General features: G+C 38.5%; 2 protein-coding genes across 4 annotated transcripts; both read left to right on the top strand.

The window, feature by feature from the left end:
- The first annotated feature begins 3,372 nt into the window (after positions 1-3,372).
- entpd2b (ectonucleoside triphosphate diphosphohydrolase 2b) lies at positions 3,373-7,401 on the top strand. Its single transcript, XM_060890996.1, has 9 exons — positions 3,373-3,607; positions 4,612-4,729; positions 5,027-5,177; positions 5,268-5,427; positions 5,553-5,780; positions 5,986-6,255; positions 6,356-6,475; positions 6,699-6,833; positions 7,085-7,401. The coding sequence occupies exons 1-9, from the start codon at positions 3,491-3,493 to the stop codon at positions 7,280-7,282; spliced, it is 1,497 nt and encodes a 498-aa protein (XP_060746979.1). The 5' UTR covers positions 3,373-3,490; the 3' UTR covers positions 7,283-7,401.
- A 1,733-nt stretch (positions 7,402-9,134) lies between these two features.
- LOC132859786 (SWI/SNF-related matrix-associated actin-dependent regulator of chromatin subfamily B member 1-A) lies at positions 9,135-16,132 on the top strand. 3 transcript variants are annotated; one of them, XM_060890732.1, is made up of 10 exons: positions 9,135-9,286; positions 9,948-10,059; positions 10,421-10,529; positions 10,643-10,780; positions 11,887-12,014; positions 12,124-12,290; positions 12,470-12,660; positions 15,071-15,082; positions 15,692-15,823; positions 15,965-16,132. In XM_060890732.1, the coding sequence occupies exons 1-10, from the start codon at positions 9,203-9,205 to the stop codon at positions 16,002-16,004; spliced, it is 1,113 nt and encodes a 370-aa protein (XP_060746715.1). In that variant the 5' UTR covers positions 9,135-9,202; the 3' UTR covers positions 16,005-16,132. The 3 variants fall into 3 exon arrangements, with proteins under 3 accessions (XP_060746715.1, XP_060746716.1, XP_060746717.1); XM_060890733.1 differs by lacking the exon at positions 15,071-15,082 and having other exon boundaries at positions 15,965-16,131; XM_060890734.1 differs by lacking the exons at positions 15,071-15,082; positions 15,692-15,823; positions 15,965-16,132 and adding an exon at positions 13,458-14,849.
- Positions 16,133-18,113: the final 1,981 nt, after the last annotated feature.

Below are 18,113 nucleotides of genomic sequence, written 5' to 3'. Positions count from 1 at the left end.
CCTCATCGTAGATTTAAGCTGATCAGTGAGAAGAAGATTGGATGGATTTGTCATGATGCTTCCTTGTACAGGAAAAAAATGTCTTCAAATTATGCCAGTAAAATAAATAAATGGCCCCCACATTGTCAATGAACCAATAAACCTCTCTCTCTATCTATATATATATTTATATTTATTTATATATATATATACACTGTATATATGGGTCACAGGGAACATGGAGCCCATCCCAGGGACCCAGGGTACAAGGCAGGGGACACACAGGACAAGTTGCGAACACACAACCCAGGAGGTGCTAGATAAACATGAAGTAATTATGAAGTCATTTATTTCCATATCATACACAGCACACACACTATCACTGCACTGTAATGACTATATAGTGAACACAGCCTTTTAATGATTTTTGATTTGACTGTGCACCACAAGAGGGAGGTGAAGACCACAAGAAACGTGTGTGAACTCTCTGGAATTGCCTGTGTTTCTGATGTTCAAAAAGTGTGATCTTGTTCAATAGAATGTGAATAAATATATTTTAAATACTCAAATCCAAATCGTGTATTCTTTTGTAGTTCATTATTATAAGTTTGTTTTTCCCAGGATGTTAGAGGTAAAGCCAGGATACAGAAAGACCTGAAAACAAGAAATCACAAACTAAAAACTCTCTAGGTCACCAAAATTTTTTGTATAAAATTAGAAAAGAAATTCAGTTCTGTTTTTATATGACTATAGGAAGTCTTGCTTTGAGGTCTGTACACAGTTAAATTGACCGGTGGAGGTAAACTGGCCCACTATTCAAGGGAATCTGTCTTTGTCAGTTTTGCTTTGGAGCAGAAGAAGTGGAAATCAAGACGGCTGAATACACGGAGCGGGGGAGCTTGGCTCACTCACCCATGCCAGCACATACCGTGCCAAACAAGAACAGCTTAGACTTTGGATTCAACCCAACCACATCAATTCACTCTTTTAAACAGTGGTGGTATTTCAGTGGATAACTAATCCAAGGGCCTTTTTATAGCCTGTTCCATGACTCAGCAAGATTATCAAACAGTATCTGATTGAAAGAAAAAATGTATAACTGTCTTCTGTGGATCGTGTATAATCTCAAACAAGAGTTAACTTTAAAAAAGAAAGAAAGAATGGCAGAATGCTGTCTTTAAACAAGTGTGTTGTACACATAGTCAGCTCTTTAAGGGCCGGAGCTTATCTGGATCTCCTGCTGCTGGTTTCACTCACTCACTCATCTTCTACCGCTTATCCGAACTATCTCGGGTCACGGGGAGCCTGTGCCTATCTCAGGTGTCACCGGGCATCAAGGCAGGGTACACCCTGGACGGAGTGCCAACCCATCACAGGGCACACACACTCTCATTCACTCACACACTCACACACTACGGACAATTTTCCAGAGATGCCAATCAACCTACCATGCATGTCTTTGGACCGGGGGAGGAAACCGGAGTACCCGGAGGAAACCCCCGAGGCACCGGGAGAACATGCAAACTCCACACACACAAGGTGGAGGCAGGAATCGAACCCCCAACCCTGGAGGTGTGAGGCGAACGTGCTAACCACTAAGCCACCGTGCCCCCTGTTGGTTTCATTTCTAGATAAATATTTTTTGTGGTAGTCTATAAAAGAAAGCATAGACACCATACACTTTATTACACTTTACACAATATTAATAAAACTTCATGTAAAACTGAAACAGCTTTTCAAACTACTTAAGGCTGTTTTTTTTTTACAACAATAGTTCACAACATTTCACAACATTAGTTTTCTAGAGGTTTGTTTTATTTTACTGAATGCAGCATAGAAACCACTGAAGTGTTCTTCAGCATTAGCCCTATTCAGACAGGATTAACGTTACGTCTAATTACTACATCTGAATCACTTATAACACGTTTATTCACATTTGACATTTGAGCACATTCAGAGAGAAAAAAACAGCATGACACAACTTGAATGAACTTCCCCTAGAGGTCCAAACAGCTGAGTTACTGGTTATCTTCAAACGACGGGTGAAGTCCTACCTCTGAAACTAGCACTTATTTTTCCTGTTTGTTTTAATGTGTATATGGAAGAAAAAACCCTGAACAGAATTTTAGGTTGATGGTATCCTGTCTGGAAGTTAGTGAACCACTCTCTCTCTCACTCTCTCACTCATTTTCTACCGCTTATCCGAACTACCTCGGGTCACGGGGAGCCTGTGCCTATCTCAGGCGTCATCGGGCATCAAGGCAGGATACACCCTGGACGGAGTGCCAACCCATCGCAGGGCACACACACACACTCTCATTCACTCACGCAATCACACACTATGGACAATTTTCCAGAGATGCCAATCAACCTACCATGCATGTCTTTGGACCGGGGGAGGAAACCGGAGTACCCGGAGGATACTTCTACTAGCTTCTACTAGCTTCTACTAGCAAATAATGAACACAGGGTCATTTTCTGTATCAGGGATGATGAAGAGTCAGCCAGTGGAGGTTATACAGAACACGCGTATATGTTGCCATTGATTAGTCTTTGTCATATTGACAAATAGGAACCAATGGAGAAAGGAAAGATGCGTGTATTCTGAGCCGACGTCATAAAATCTTTTGTTCTGTGAGGACTGAATGCAAGAAATATTCTCTAGTGCTCCTGATTCACAGCTCCCTGCTTTTTGTTTGTTTTTCTGCATGAGTTCTTCTCCTTTTGTTTGAATAGGGTTTCTCTGGGTTCTATGGTTTCCGTCTACCTTCCAAAAAAACTTCATGGCTGTCGGTGGACCGACTACACTACACTAAATCACCCCTAAATCACCCTTAAATCACCACATCCAGGATATATACACTAGAGCTTTATATAAAAAGCAGTCTACAATTTCTTAGGACTAAGAGGTTTAGGATATTAGATGTACATAATCCGAAGTCGCATCATGCGTAAAATAAATAAATAAAAATAAATAAAAATAAATGTGTAAATATCTAGGTTTTAATTGTTGAATAAACAACACATAGAAATTTATTATTATTATTATTATTATTATTATTATTATTATTATTATTATTATTATTATTATTATTATTATTATGTGCTTAGCTAAATTTTCTTGATTGTAGGTCATTCATACAGAAAAATAAAAATACAGATTACCATATTAATTGCAGCATAAACACTTTCAAATAAAATTGCACAAGAATGATAATAAGTAGGTTACTATAATGGCTGAGGTTTATGATTTTTTTTGCTCTTAGAAGCTAGTATTGTGATCTAGACATCTTCATTCAGACCCGAGATTGATTCAGATCGTCTTAACTGAGAGCGAGAGAGAGAGAGAGAGAGAGAGAGAGTGTTCAGTATGATGATCGCTCTACAGATTCACAATGATCTTTGTGCTGCGATGCTGTTGGGAAACTGGGCCCAGGCCGTCTAATGTAACAGTTAACTGCCTGTGCATGGTGCAGCATTAAGATCAGCTCAGATCCTTTTCGAAGACAAAATGGACAAACAGCGCAGTTGGATCGTCGCCTCGGTTGTGCTTCTTCTCTTCGCTGCTGTGACTCTGCTCCTGCTCACCGTGCACGTGGACGAGATCCAGGAACCTCCACAATATACGGTAACATTTTACTTCAATTATAACTTAGTTTACTAAAGTAAAGTAAAGTAAAGTTTTAAAGTAACTAAACTTTACTTCTGTTCTCATGTCCTTGTTTCAGTTCTCTTTCAGTAGATTAACTTTTGCATAACTTTCTCACTGGTCAAGGCAAAAAAAAAAAAAAAAAAGCATTCAGTTTGTCAGTATTCTGATAAAAATACATTTCTGCCAACACTTTTTGTGCAGCTGATAATAGACTTGATCTGACACTAGATCTGTGTATTTGTAAAAAAGAATTAATTGACATATATTTTACATACTTTACATATCTTTTACATACGTTTGCTCTGCTTTAGCCCAGTTCAGACTGCATTAGATTTACATGTCATTTTTATCACTGTAGGCTTAACTGAACTGAATAAATTCTTCGTTAAAGCTCCGTTACCTCACAACTGAGCACATGCACAAGAGAAAGAAAAAAAAGACTGAACACATTTTACATCATTTAATGATAGGAAACATTACAAAGAATTTGAAAGAAGATAAGAAAACTAAACAAAACACGAGTAGACATGGTTCTGCTATGGATCTGTAAGTCAAGCAGTAATCTTTACTAATCTTTATACAGTGGTGAGAAAACAGCTTTAAGTTGCTCGCAGAAAAGATTTCTATTATACTACTTTCTGATGGAAACCTCTCAGAGGAATACAGCTGTTCAGCTTACACCCTTACTCCTACGTCAGGATACTGTATATGCATCCGGTACATCTGTCTTGCATCTCCCATGATCCTATATTTTGTAGACGGGCAAATCTTTCGGGACGAGTTTCTGTCTCACATGCCAGAACTGTTGGAATGCACAATGATGCGTGAAAGAAAGAAAAAGAGAGAAAAAACAGATTTCTGTACGAGATCGTTCATCGTGTATATTAACGCCGTGACCAGAGATTAATGATATAATACATCACGTATTAGCAGCTCATAAGTAAATATGAACAAACTCTCCTCCTTTTGCCCCGTGACAGTATGGGATTGTGCTGGATGCTGGTTCCTCTCACACGACCGTCTATGTGTACAGATGGCCGGCGGACAAACAGAACGGCACGGGTGTGGTTACCCAACACAGCGAGTGCAAGGTGAAAGGTCAGACAACGAATTATAATCACACATTGCGCAGAGGATATGAGTAAGGAATAAAACACTCACTGTTTGTAGGAAAATGATCAACAGTGGTTTGGTGTGATGTGGCCCGGCATGAAGCGGGATAACCGTTAACGTTTTATGATTTATTTATAGTTATGTTTAATGTTAGCAGCTATAAAGAGTTATTCCCTAAATGAGCTTTTCTTTTCTTGTTTTTTTTTTTAAGTTACTTGTTGAAGTTATCGTATTACTCCAGCCTTCGATAAGTTCATATTTTGAGCCAATGTGCCGCTACAGGAGGAGGGATTTCCAGCTATGCTGGTCAGCAAGGGGCTGCAGGCCGCAGTCTGGAAGCGTGTCTCTATCGAGCCATGGTGGACATTCCCCAAGCACGGCATCACCTCACACCTGTGTACCTGGGAGCTACGGCCGGCATGAGGCTCCTGAAGTGCGTAGGAGTCACAACCTTTTTCAATTTCTCTGCTGGAAAATATATCCGAGTTTCTACGTCTTCTTTTTTTTTTTTTTTTTTTTTCAGCATCTCCAGCCCTGAGAAGTCAATGCAGGTTCTTCAGGAAGTGGCAGCAACGATCAAATCCTTTCCTTTTAAATTTCAAACTGTGAAAATCTTAAGTGGGAAGGAGGAAGGGGCATACGGATGGGTCACTGTCAACTATCTGCTAGAAAACTTCATCAAGGTCTAAAATTGTTAAAAAATTCCTGGTTCCTGTGTATCGTTGCTTTGTTTCTAATTGCTCTGACGTGTGCAAACAGTGCGCTCTTGTGGTCACGGCACATTTTTTTCATATTGTCTCTCCACCAGTATGGCTTTGTAGGTCGGTGGCTAAACTCCGGCAGACAGACGGTTGGAGCGCTGGATTTAGGAGGAGCGTCCACTCAGATTACATTTGTCAGCAAGGAGAAAATTGAGGATTTAGAGAACAGCATGACTTTGCGTCTCTATGGCCAGGACTATTCTCTGTACACACACAGCTACCTGTGCTACGGACAAAACGAAGTTCTACGCCGGCTCCTGGCCCACCTGCTTACGGTACATACTATCATGAAGACCACCTAAAGCCTCTTTCATTATATAATACATTTTGAGACCGCCTTGTTCTGTATGATCAGTGGATGATCTCACCTGCTTAACTGATGCTGTAATACAGAACAATATTATTAATAATATTGGTCTAGGTGTATAAAATCTTTCAGTCATGGTTTTGTCTACTATCCGCTTATGGGTTTTTTTCTAGACCCAAGACATCACAGGCATCGTGCACCATCCGTGTTACCCATCAGACCACAGAGAGACCCTGAACCTGCAACAAGTGTTTGAGTCGCCTTGCATTACATCACAGCGTCCTGCTGTATCTAACACTGAGACATCAGCGATCGTACAGGGCACAGGCAACTACCAGCACTGTCTGGGGAACATCTCTGAGATTTTCTCCTTCCAGAACTGTTTGTTCTCGCAGTGTTCTTTCGATGGAGTCTTCCAGCCCAACACCAGTGGCAGCTTCATGGTACATGTCATGATGGTTCAAAGAATTTTAATTATTAGTTTTGGAGAATTAGAAAGCAGTCATTTTTTTTCCTGCAATACATTTTGCTTTTCTCCTTTAGGCTTTTTCAGCCTTCTTCTTCACACACAGCTTCATGAAGAAGAGCACAGGCATTTACATCAGCACACCGGATCACCTCAGACAGGCCGCTCAGTCCGTGTGTAACATGACCTTCGTGAAGGTACCGGAGTGCATCAGAGTGTATAACAGTCACAGACATGCTGTATTACAAAGTAAACAGTAATGGGGTTGTCCGATGTGACCTGAGATAAAACTGGATCAGAAAAATACCTGTCTTCTTATTTCATATTACTGAAAGCTATCGGATAGCTTCAGAACAGAACAAAGCTGGATAAACAAACTTTTCATAGAATTTTTAAAATCTTTTTTTTTTTTTTAATTAGATGTCTAAGGATTTTCCAGAACAAAAGTCATACCTGAAGGATTACTGTGCAGTTACTGTGTACATCCAGGTTCTTATGCTGAGGGGCTATCGGTTTGACGATCAATCCTTAACCAGAGTTTCCTTTCAGAACAAGGTGAGCATCAGCTGTGAAAACAAAATCAAGTTTTAACTTTAATTTAATCTCTCAGAACAATTTTGTGGGCCTTCATTTATATTCCTCATTCCCTTCCACAGTAACTGACTACTTTATAGAACGTGTTTATGATTAATACTTAAATAATAAGCTGTGTGTTTGCATGCATGTGTGCATACTGTATGTGTGTGTGTGTGCGTGTGTGTGCGTGTGTGTGTGTGTGTGTGTGTGCGTGTGTGTGCGCGTGTCAGGCCGGGGACTCGTCTCTGGGCTGGTCGTTGGGTTACATGCTAAGCATGAGCAGTATGTTACCCGAGGAGAGTGTGAATTTGAGAAGAGCCCTGCATCCTGGAGCCTGGATCTCCCTCCTGCTTCTCATAGCACTCCTCATCAGCACCACCCTCATCTTCATCATTCTCCAAGTCTGCCAAAAGAAGAGTAATGTTTGATCGTGACCACTGGGAGGCGGATAAGGACTGCGACTGCACAACTTTTAGAACTTTGAGATAAACTGGAAATAATAAAATTACTTTTAACCTCATAGTTAAAGCAAAACTCCTTTTGCACTAACCCCTATTTGTTTTGGTCTTTTAGATTTGTGTGACTTAATTCATGACTGTAACAAGTTTGTAGATAAAACTATAAAACTATAAGAATAAAAATATTATATATAACATATATTAAGCAGAAAGTGAACAGTCAGTTCTCTAAGCTTATGTGTTGCAATCATTTACATTGCATTTAGCAGACACTCTTATCCAGAGTGACTTACATTTTTTTTTATTATTTCAGTTTATACACCTGAGCAATTGAGGGTTAAGGGCCTTGCTCAGGGGCCCTGCAGTGGCAACTTGGTGGACCTGGGATTCGAACCAATGACCTTCCAATCAGTATTCGAACACCTTAACCACTGAGCTACCACATCCCTACAATCAGGTCAAAGCATCATAAAAACAGCAGGTCTTGTGTAGTGTTCCCTGTATGCAGTGATTAGTACTCACCAAAAAAGAACAACCAGTGAACCAGCGACACGATTATTGACACCCAAGTATCAGTGATGGACAATTGGAATGAAAACAAGTCTTTCTGCCCTTTAAAATAAAGATATATATAAAAATAGATAATCTGGTCAGTAATACAAGTCCAGTGGAATGGTACATAAAACATCAGTCTTCAGTGTTATCCAGATTCCTTTTGCTTTGTTTTACTGACCTGATCTTTTATTTTAGATTGGGTATTAACCATTGAAGACCTTTTTGTCTGCAGCTCAGATGAAGTGAAAACCAAGCCATAAGACTTCCTTCATAACATTTACAGTATTAGGGCCCAAATAAAATTTAGATCCAATTAACATTTAGATGTGATTTCACAAACAGAACTAAAAAAAATATACATATATATTTTTTATTTTATTAATTTATATATATATATATATATATATATATATATATATATATATATATATATATATATATATATATATATATATATATATATATATTTTTTTTTCTTTTTCTTTTTTTTTTTTTTAAGAAAAAATTGGCCCACCTCATCATCATTAACCAGGGATATATTTAATCAAAGTTAATTTTTGAAAAAAACTTTGTTTAACATTAGTTTTAAGGCATCCTTCCCTTGTTTAATCCTTCCCTAATTTTTTTAATAGTCTTTTTATTAAATTAATAGTTAATAAGAGAAATTAGCTTTCTTTTTTAATTAAATAATTTTTATTAATACTACTACTACTACTACTACTACTACTACTAATAATAATAATAATAATAATAATAATAATAATAATAATAATACGTATTATTATTATTATTATTATTATTATTATTATTATTATTATTTTTATTATTATTAATTCCATAGATCCATATATCCAGGTTCTGTTGCTTAACTGCTTTTTCAGACTGGTTTGTATAAATCTAAAGGTCATTTTTATTGTACGACTCGTGGATATGAATGTTTGAGGCATGAGGAATAAAACGAACGCAAAAATAATACATATGCACAAAAATATTTGAACAATTGCAGTATATTTTATGGTCAGGTGTGGTTATGGTGGTTGGGGACATAGTTATAGTTATATAATGTGTAGGTTTTATTAATGTTATAAATTATTGATCTATAAAAAGCACATGTATTTTTTGTAGAGGACCTCATAACATTTCACGTGTTGAGTAGTTTTCTTTTGTCAAGATCCGTTTGTACAAACGTTTAAAATAATCTTTTAATTGTATCGTTATCGTTAATCCTTTAAAATATATTGATATGTATCGTGCTCGTGCTCGATAGTGGTGGTCACGGTGTTTCCGTTTCGTCGTACGGCGCATGCGCAGTGTACTGTATTGTGTTTGCTAAAGATGGCGTTGAGTAAAACATTCGGCCAAAAGCCGATAAAATTTCAACTCGAAGAAGATGGCGATTTTTACATGATAGGTTCAGAGGTACGCACTTCGAATGTAATCTAAACTGCACAATACACACTTTTGAATGATATGTTATAGTTATCGGTTTAGACGTCATTGTGAGTGTGTTGATGCTTAGCTAGCTAGTTAGCATGCTAGCTAGTTAGCATGCTAGCTAAGATGTAGCATCCAAGGGGTCCACAATGAATTGTTGAACACCGTGAATTTGTTCAGAGATATTTGCAGTTATACGTTATTTTATTGTGTTCCACCAAACCGTGTTGTTAAATAAATGACGCGTACCAGTTAATCTCTGTGCTATTTAGTGCGAAATGTCTACAAAGACAAAAAGATCTGCTGCTATTCTGTACAAAGCCCTATCTTTTAAAGGAAACTCACTAGTAGTCATTCGTTACTGTTCAGAAATGTTGACATATATTCCTCATATTAAAGAGGAATCCGATAAAGAAGTGTTGGTGCAAATGTTGGACTCTGTGTCCCAGAATGCAATGCGAGCTCTGAGCAGTCTAAAGGACTAAAGCACTGCTGCATCGTTCTCTTTAAAAGAGATGTTTACTTTTGGCTTGTCCTCATTGCTCCTTGTTCTGTTCTACTGTCTGTAGCTTTGTTGTACATGAGTATCTGGTGAATCATGACAATAAAAGGACATAACCATTTCATCTTGGCCTGCTTTCTCTAGGTAGGAAATTATCTGCGTATGTTCAGAGGATCTCTGTACAAAAGATACCCGTCACTGTGGCGCAGACTCGCTTCAGTAGAGGAGAGGAAAAAAATCGCAGCATCGTCACACGGTAAGTGATTCGCTACCCTTTATGATGACGTCTTGCACAATTTTAAAGATTTGCTTATGATCTAGAGTCCAGAAAGCAGTTGTAAACAACCCGTATTATCTTCTGTTCAACTGATCTAGCTTGACGTCAACAAAGTAAGAGATTGAGTTATGCAAAACGTGGCATTTTAACCCACCAGATTGTAATGAAACAAATCTTAGTTCATTAGTATGGAATGCGTTGAATGGAAGATACATGGATCGTAAACTTACGAGTCTCTCGAGTGCATGCTCACTATCCAGTAAGCGTTTTTAGTCCAGCTTCTGGACAGCATTTTGTGCAGTGTTTTATTTTGTGTTAGATCATGGTTACACAACTTTAGCCACCAGTGTGACTCTGCTGAAGGCGTCTGAGTGTGAAGAGATCTTCGAGGGCAACGATGAAAAGTACAAGGCAGTGTCCATCAGCACCGAACCTCCAGCCTACCTCAGGTAAAGATTCAATTTCCATTCAACTTTAAATGAGCATACCATACACATTTTACCTTAATATCACTGTCATGAAAAATAAATGAGTTCTCTGTTATTTACTCTGTAACTAACAGGGAGCAGAAGGCCAAGAGGAACAGTCAGTGGGTCCCCACGCTCCCAAACAGTTCCCACCATCTGGACGCTGTGCCTTGCTCCACCACGATCAACCGAAATCGTATGGGACGTGACAAGAAAAGGACGTTTCCTCTGTGGTGAGACATGTCCCCATTACTGTGTCAAAAAACTGAAGACTTTCCTTGTACTAGTGATAAAAATCATTACTAAAGCATTGAAACTAGGGACTGATTCCATAAATGCTAAACATCTCCTTATAGAAAAGTGACCATATCAAAGTTTTTTTTTATTGGCTAGACAATGTGTTAGTTTATTATTATATTATGACAAACATGTTCTACAGTGTTTCTAACTGTTATTTCTTAATTGAATAAAAAGGACATTAAATGAACGTTGTTGGTAATTTGAAGGAACTGAACCCTAATGCTGACCCTTTTTCTTTGCAACAAACTTTTAGGTTCTGGAGACAGAGCCATATTCTTGGTTCTGTATTAAGGGCTGCGTGTTCTTAAGTTTGTGTTAGACAATAATACGTCTATTTTCATCAAGGTCTGAATATCAAACATGGTCTTAAGAGACTGGAGATGAGATCACTAGGGCTGGATCTAAGTCTCTGACCTTGTCCCAGCATGCACCCTTCCTCCTCTCAGTGAATCATGTTAGGCCGACAGTCCAAACACAATCAGCAGCTTGGCTTGGTTGTGCTTATGCTTTAGGATCATGAAGGTCATGTTGTTTACCAAGGGATAGTGCAATTTTTGCTGATGCTTTTAAAGAATTTGTCTTTTTTTTTTGTAGACACAAGTGTTTCTAATGGATGAATCAGCTTTCTCCTCTACTCCTACTGATCCTGATTTCAGTGCGTTTTAGTCATCTGAAAATATGAGCCTTCTTTACTCAGCCAGATGACTATTTTTATCCTCGTGTTTAAAACTAAGTATATTCCTAAGATCTTTACATTTCCCTTGAGCTTACTCAGTTTTGACATTTTCCCCTCCAGACTTTGCTTTGGCTTTGGGCCTCACATTGTCAGAAAACAAATGGTTCTTCCACTACACTGTCAGAAGTTATTTGTGGATGTGCATCTTCTCATCTTATGTTTTCTTCCTACACAGCCTGCATGGCCATGTAATGAAGATCTTACAACTACATGATGAGATCCAAAAGATCTCATTAAAGCTTTTGAATGTGAATAATTTTGTGTGTGTGTGTTGAATGGCTCCTCCCCTCTCTTCCTTCGCAGCTTTGATGACCACGACCCTGCAGTGATCCATGAAAATGCCTCACAGACAGAGGTTCTTGTTCCAATCCGATTGGACATGGAGATCGACGGCCAGAAGCTCAGAGACGCCTTCACCTGGAACATGAACGGTAGTTCTGCAGAACATTCAGGGACCTGTTGTTAAGGGGAAATAATCATTTACAGTGTTAGAAAGTGGCTGAACCTTTACACTCATCATGCACATAATATTGGTTCCAGAAAAGCTGATGACACCAGAGATGTTTGCAGAGATACTGTGTGATGATTTAGACCTGAACCCCCTGACCTTTGTCCCAGCCATCGCCTCTGCCATCCGGCAGCAGATAGAGTCCTACCCTACTGACAGCATCCTGGATGAACAAACTGATCAGAGAGTCATCATCAAGGTATGTCATCAGTGCTGCACACACCATTTAAACAAGGAGCAAATCAGTCATAGATTTAACACAGACATTTCCATATACAAATACGTGTCCGCCTATACCTGTCTAGAGAGAACAAACGAAGGGGAAAAGTTCTCTTTTTAATATATGATGTCACACACTGCACATTTTTGCCTTGCTAGCTGAACATCCACGTGGGAAACATTTCTTTGGTGGACCAGTTTGAGTGGGACATGTCAGAGAAGGAGAACTCTCCAGAAACTTTTGCACTGAAGCTGTGTTCTGAGCTCGGCCTCGGAGGAGAGTTCGTCACGACCATCGCCTACAGTATCCGAGGCCAGCTCAGCTGGCATCAGAGGACGTACGCCTTCAGGTGAGAGACTCATGTACACCTCAGTAGTTCTAATGCAAGGGAAAAAAAAGATGTAACGAAACTTGTCACTGAGGCCGATACCATATTCAACAGCACATTCAACATTGTTAGGCTTTCTTAACCATCCTAAATCCAGTGAACAACTAGCTCTGGTCTCTTGGGCTATAGAGTTACACAGGTTTAATAAAGCATGTTGTGTGGCTGAAGCTTTATTTAATACAGATTTGACCGGTCAGTCATTGGCTGTTAAATTCACACATACTGACCTTTACATGTATAATTTAGGAGCAGGACATTTTAATATTTGGACTTCACAGCTACCAGTTATCACACAACAAATCTGCCGAGAGAAAGAAATAAAAACCCTCCTCTGGGTCAGCAAGTCTGTGAATTCAACCACATAATACTTTGCACAAACTCCTTAGCTTTGCAGAGGAAGCAGCTGACAATTGAGATGTTTTGATGCTTATTTGTGCTCAAAATAGCATTAAAGCATTCGCTGATTAGAGCACAGGGTTTAGGATGAAGCTGCTTCCACTCATCATTCTTCTAGTCACCAGTTAAGCACTAATGCACCCCCCCCCCCCCTTTTTTTAATGGCCCAGATCATAGCCGTGCTGCTAATGACGCCCAGGCCTCACCAGAACAGCTTCTCCTCCATGCAGAAATGTTAGAAGGCAAATTAAATGTGTATTTATTTCCATGTAAACTATACTGATGTGCTCTTTATGCCTCGAATACACAGATGTAGAAGGGAAAGGAAGATCTTTCATGTCTGTGGTTTTTTTCTTTTCCAGTTCTGTGGATATGGCTCACCCCCTAACCTGCACCCCACCACCAGAATTTGCAGAAATAGTTGTTTATCTTCTGCGTTATGATTTAATGAGGATTAAAAGACTCAACAAGGCAGCATGACATAATTGGTTCCATAGAGATTTTAAACTTGAGCGTTTTATAGGGAAGTAATCTGACACAACATAATGGTTGCGTGAGGTTTAAAATAGGAGCATTTTGGGGTTTTGTTCTTTGATACTGCATGTCTTTTTTTTTTTTCTTTTTTTTTTTTTTTCCCCCCATGACATGATACAACCTCAACTTACAGTGCTAGGAAGTAATGATAAAACAAGAACTCTACATTAACAGATGACAGAGTTCTACCTTAACGTACATCTGGTCTTATTCTACATGCCTTTGCTGCTTCCTAATATTTTCAGCCGTGATACAAACACAACTAGGTTTAACACAGCAGGCATCTTTAGTGGGTTTTTGTGAGCCACTTCTTATTATAGATTAGATTATTTCTATGCAGCAGTTCCTCATTTTGGTATTTTTGCATAGATTTAGCATTAGTTGTGAAATACGTCTATGTGTCGTCCGTTCTTTAGCGTGACGTCGTGCACTGTTCTTACACAATGACACCTTGTATCTCACAGTGGTACTGGAGCGATATTTACAGGCACGGTATTCATTCAAATAACCGATTCATCTTAAAAATTGTTCTCTAAATCGCAAAAAGAATAGAACAAATTAAATAATGACCCAAATGTTTTCGATCGTACTAAATCGCACTCTGATGCATGGCCATGGACTTTACGGTTCATCTTAACGAGTAAAAACAGTCCAAACCTAACGGACCTGAATAAAATCTTAAACTAGCTGCTGCCTCTCATTTACAGAATAATGTTAAAGGTTCTCAACGCTTAAAAATGTCTCTCTTACTTTCTAACCGTATTTTTCTCTCCCCCAAACCACGTACACTAAAAGTTTTCCCAGTCAATGTCTCCATTCGATTATATTTCCTAATCGTTGCAGTCATGCCACACGAAGCAGGTTTATTCTTTGTTTTTTATGATGTACAACGTGAACACTACAGCTAGTTCATTACCAATTGTACTGTTATCAAATTTGCGTTTGTTTGTTTATTTATTTATTTATTTTCGTTTTTCCTTCACAGCTGATTGTTTTAATTGTGTGTTATTAGTATAGTAACATTCTGCATGTACCATCACATTGCTTTTGCTATTTTGGGCCGTTTAACACCAAGTGCCTTGAGGAGAGTTTGTTTTGCTGTATGCTTAGTTTGCTCAGTAGTCAGAGACCAGATAAAGGACCAGAAAAAAATGTGATGTAATGATTTATTATATTGGCTCTGGCTTGTTTTTTTTTTTGTTTTTTTTTTTTTTTTAATATTAGCTTCACATAAAACAGTGAGTAGGGTGTATCCACTTGAGAGCCGACATGTTAGTGATGCACGCTGTTATTGATGGGTTGTTTAGGGGTAGATTTGAGGCTTTAGTGATGAATAGGTCCTCAAGTGGATGCGTCTTAACATCTATTTTAACATCATCATTGCTTTTTGCTTTGCTATAATCTTCTAATTGTTTGCTTCTCCCACTGTCTGTTCCAATAGGTCTGATTTCAGGTCAATATACTTCAAAATTTCTTGACCTTCTCTCCCTCCTTACCCTCACGTTTACCCCCACTTCCACCTTCATGCCCTGGGAAGCTGAGTACCCTCATCTCTTCTTATTTTGATCTTGAATTTTTGCAGGGCTCGTTCCTAAAGGTTTCTATGCAACGAGCGTACAGTAGATTGCTTTTTATTTATTTATTTATTTATTTATTTATTTTTACCAGGACACCAGTGCAAAATGGTGGATCTTTTATTTTTTATAGCTAATGATAAAATATATTTACAGCTAATTCATTTAAAATAGATTATAACACACAGGTTTGTTTGAGCAAGTCATATCTCCACTGCATGTGCTGAAGTGATGTACTTAATTAAATATTTTAGTTTATTGCTATTTTGTGCATGACACCACAAATTTTTATTATAATAATGTACGTATCAAGTAGACGTTAGAAATTAATGATAACGATAACAATAATTTAAAGGCATCTCTGCAGATCTCCATCACCACTATGCCTTAAGGGTGACCAGTGGAAATATCATTTCCTCCAACATGCAGTCATGATCTAGCACGTCCGTAGCGACCTCCTGTGACCGCCGTGTCGTTCTTATCCATAGTGAGAACCCCTTGCCGACGGTAGAGATCGCCATTCGGAACACGGGCGATGCCGATCAGTGGTGCCCCCTGCTGGAAACCCTGACGGACGCAGAGATGGAAAAGAAGATCAGAGATCAGGACAGAAACACAAGGTGAGTTTCGGAGAGAGGAAACACACCATGTGGAAATATCTGATTATTTACATCTATAAATATGTTCGTCATGCTGTTGATAATCTTTGCCTATATAAGTATACGTTAGTTCACTAAACAGCTTTGTTATTGCGTTCCCAGGCGCATGCGGCGACTCGCCAACACGGCCCCAGCCTGGTAGAGAGAGGGAACATTACGTTCCACCACTCTATAAGCTTAAAGCATCAGAGCTGATGGATCTGCCTCTCTTCACTGGGACATTTCTGACTTTGTGCTATGGTGTACTGTGTATTTGACTTGATTTTTTTTTTTTTTTTTTAATAAAATAAACTATTACTAATATGCCGGTTCTTCTTTTTTTTTTTTTTTTAAGATTTAAGGTTTATAAGATTCTTGTCAGATATCATTACTTACAAGAAATGTATCTATATTACACACGCATGCATCCTAGATGATGCTATATGAGGTAGGTGATATAAAATAGTGCGTGTGAATTATTGTGCTTTGATTTGGTGAGGTTTGATAAATCTCTGGGTTAAAAGCTACGGCTTTTAATGTCCTGCCAATTAAAATCTTAAGGACTGACTAAGAAAACCAAAGAGGTTATAACTATAGCTATACATACAGTTAAAGCTGTTCACAGACTTTATATAACATGAAATAACCTTAAACAGGTAAAACGTTAAATTAGCCCGACTTCTTCAGTGACTTTCAGACAAATTTCTTTAATTCTTCATCAACATCCTTATCCTTTTGATTTCCATCAAAATAATATCGAACAGCAAGGAAAAAAAAATCCAGGCTGTCTCTTTAAGCATTTGGTGTTCTCAAACCTCCAGTAAACAAGCAGAATTTCCACCAGATTTCTTTTATTTGAATGGAAACTGGAAGCAGATTAAAACCCTGAAAGCCCCTCATTCATCACTTTAGCTGAGAGATTAAATATTCTCATTATCCTTTATTCTGTGTAATTGGTGTTATAACGAGAGATGAAGGGATCGTAAGGATTTTATGTCTGGATTTCATTCAGCTATGATCTGAAACAATAACGTAGTCATATACACAGTCTCATAAAACGTTTTCCTGAAAGCAGCTTTTACAGACATTGATACTGAAAAACATTCGACTTGTAAGAAAGGTTTTATATACAGTGTAGAAAAATTATCTTGAGGTGTTGAATGTAGAAGTTGTTCGGTCACAACAATAATCCCCACACGATCTAATCTTATTAACTCACTATCATTATTAAATATTATGTACAATACATTTCTTCTCCCTCTTCACCTTTCTGCCATATTCTTATCTGATAAAGAAACTCTTAAGTCTCTTAAATATCCTCCTCACTTCTCCTAACACTTTTTGACCGTATGAGCTCTTTTAAAGGTTAAGATGCTTTCTTCTAAAAAACCTTCTTCGAATTACATCACGAGGAGAAACTCTTTATATTACAAATTTTTCATGAATACAAGCCCAGGTCTTTATCCAATCCTGGACTGTCTGGTTTCTGTACTCACTCTTGCCTCAGACTGCTATTCCTGGCTAACAGGAGTGTAACCTGATGTAACCTTCCGCTATTCAAGCCTACTTGCCACAACATTTTGAGGTGTTATTGGTTCTGAGATGTTTTTCAGCTCACTACGGTTGTGAAGAGTGTTACCACAACTCAAACAGGTCTGGAAATTCTGCTCTGATTTCTCATCAACAAACCGCATCCATCCACAGAACTACCGCTCTCAGAATGTTTTTTTGTGTTTCTGACAATTCTCTGTAAATTATAGAAACCGTTCCAGGAGTTCAGCAGTTTCTGAAATACTCAAACAAACAACTTGCACCAGCAACCCTGCCAAGGTCACACTGATGTTTATGGTGAACTGTAACTGACAGGCTTGGCCTGTATCTGCACGACTTCCATGTCCTGCAGTACAGGCATCACAGAAGAGTCTAGAGTATTATTTGAAATAATTCATATAGGACTAAAGAAAATGTACCAGACCCTTTGATGATGCTGAGCTCATGACTACTTTAATCAGCATGGCCATGCCGGCTCGCTTTCATGAAACTTAACATGTAAACTATAAAGTAAAAGGATTTTATGGGTCATATTTGATTTGTTTTTTTTCTTCAGTGACATCTGGTGCTAGCTTTCAGAACTCTAGAAAACTGCAACAACCGGGCCATGACTAATGCTGACCTCAGCAGAAAGTTAGAAAACATTACCACAATGCAGATGTGATTGAAACATCTGGACGTGCAGCTGGATTTTACACAAACGTCATGCATCGCGCTGCTC

Source organism: Tachysurus vachellii, chromosome 17, assembly GCF_030014155.1.
Source record: "Tachysurus vachellii isolate PV-2020 chromosome 17, HZAU_Pvac_v1, whole genome shotgun sequence".
Lineage (NCBI taxonomy): Eukaryota > Metazoa > Chordata > Actinopteri > Siluriformes > Bagridae > Tachysurus > Tachysurus vachellii.
This window is presented reverse-complemented; position numbering and strand designations above follow the sequence as displayed.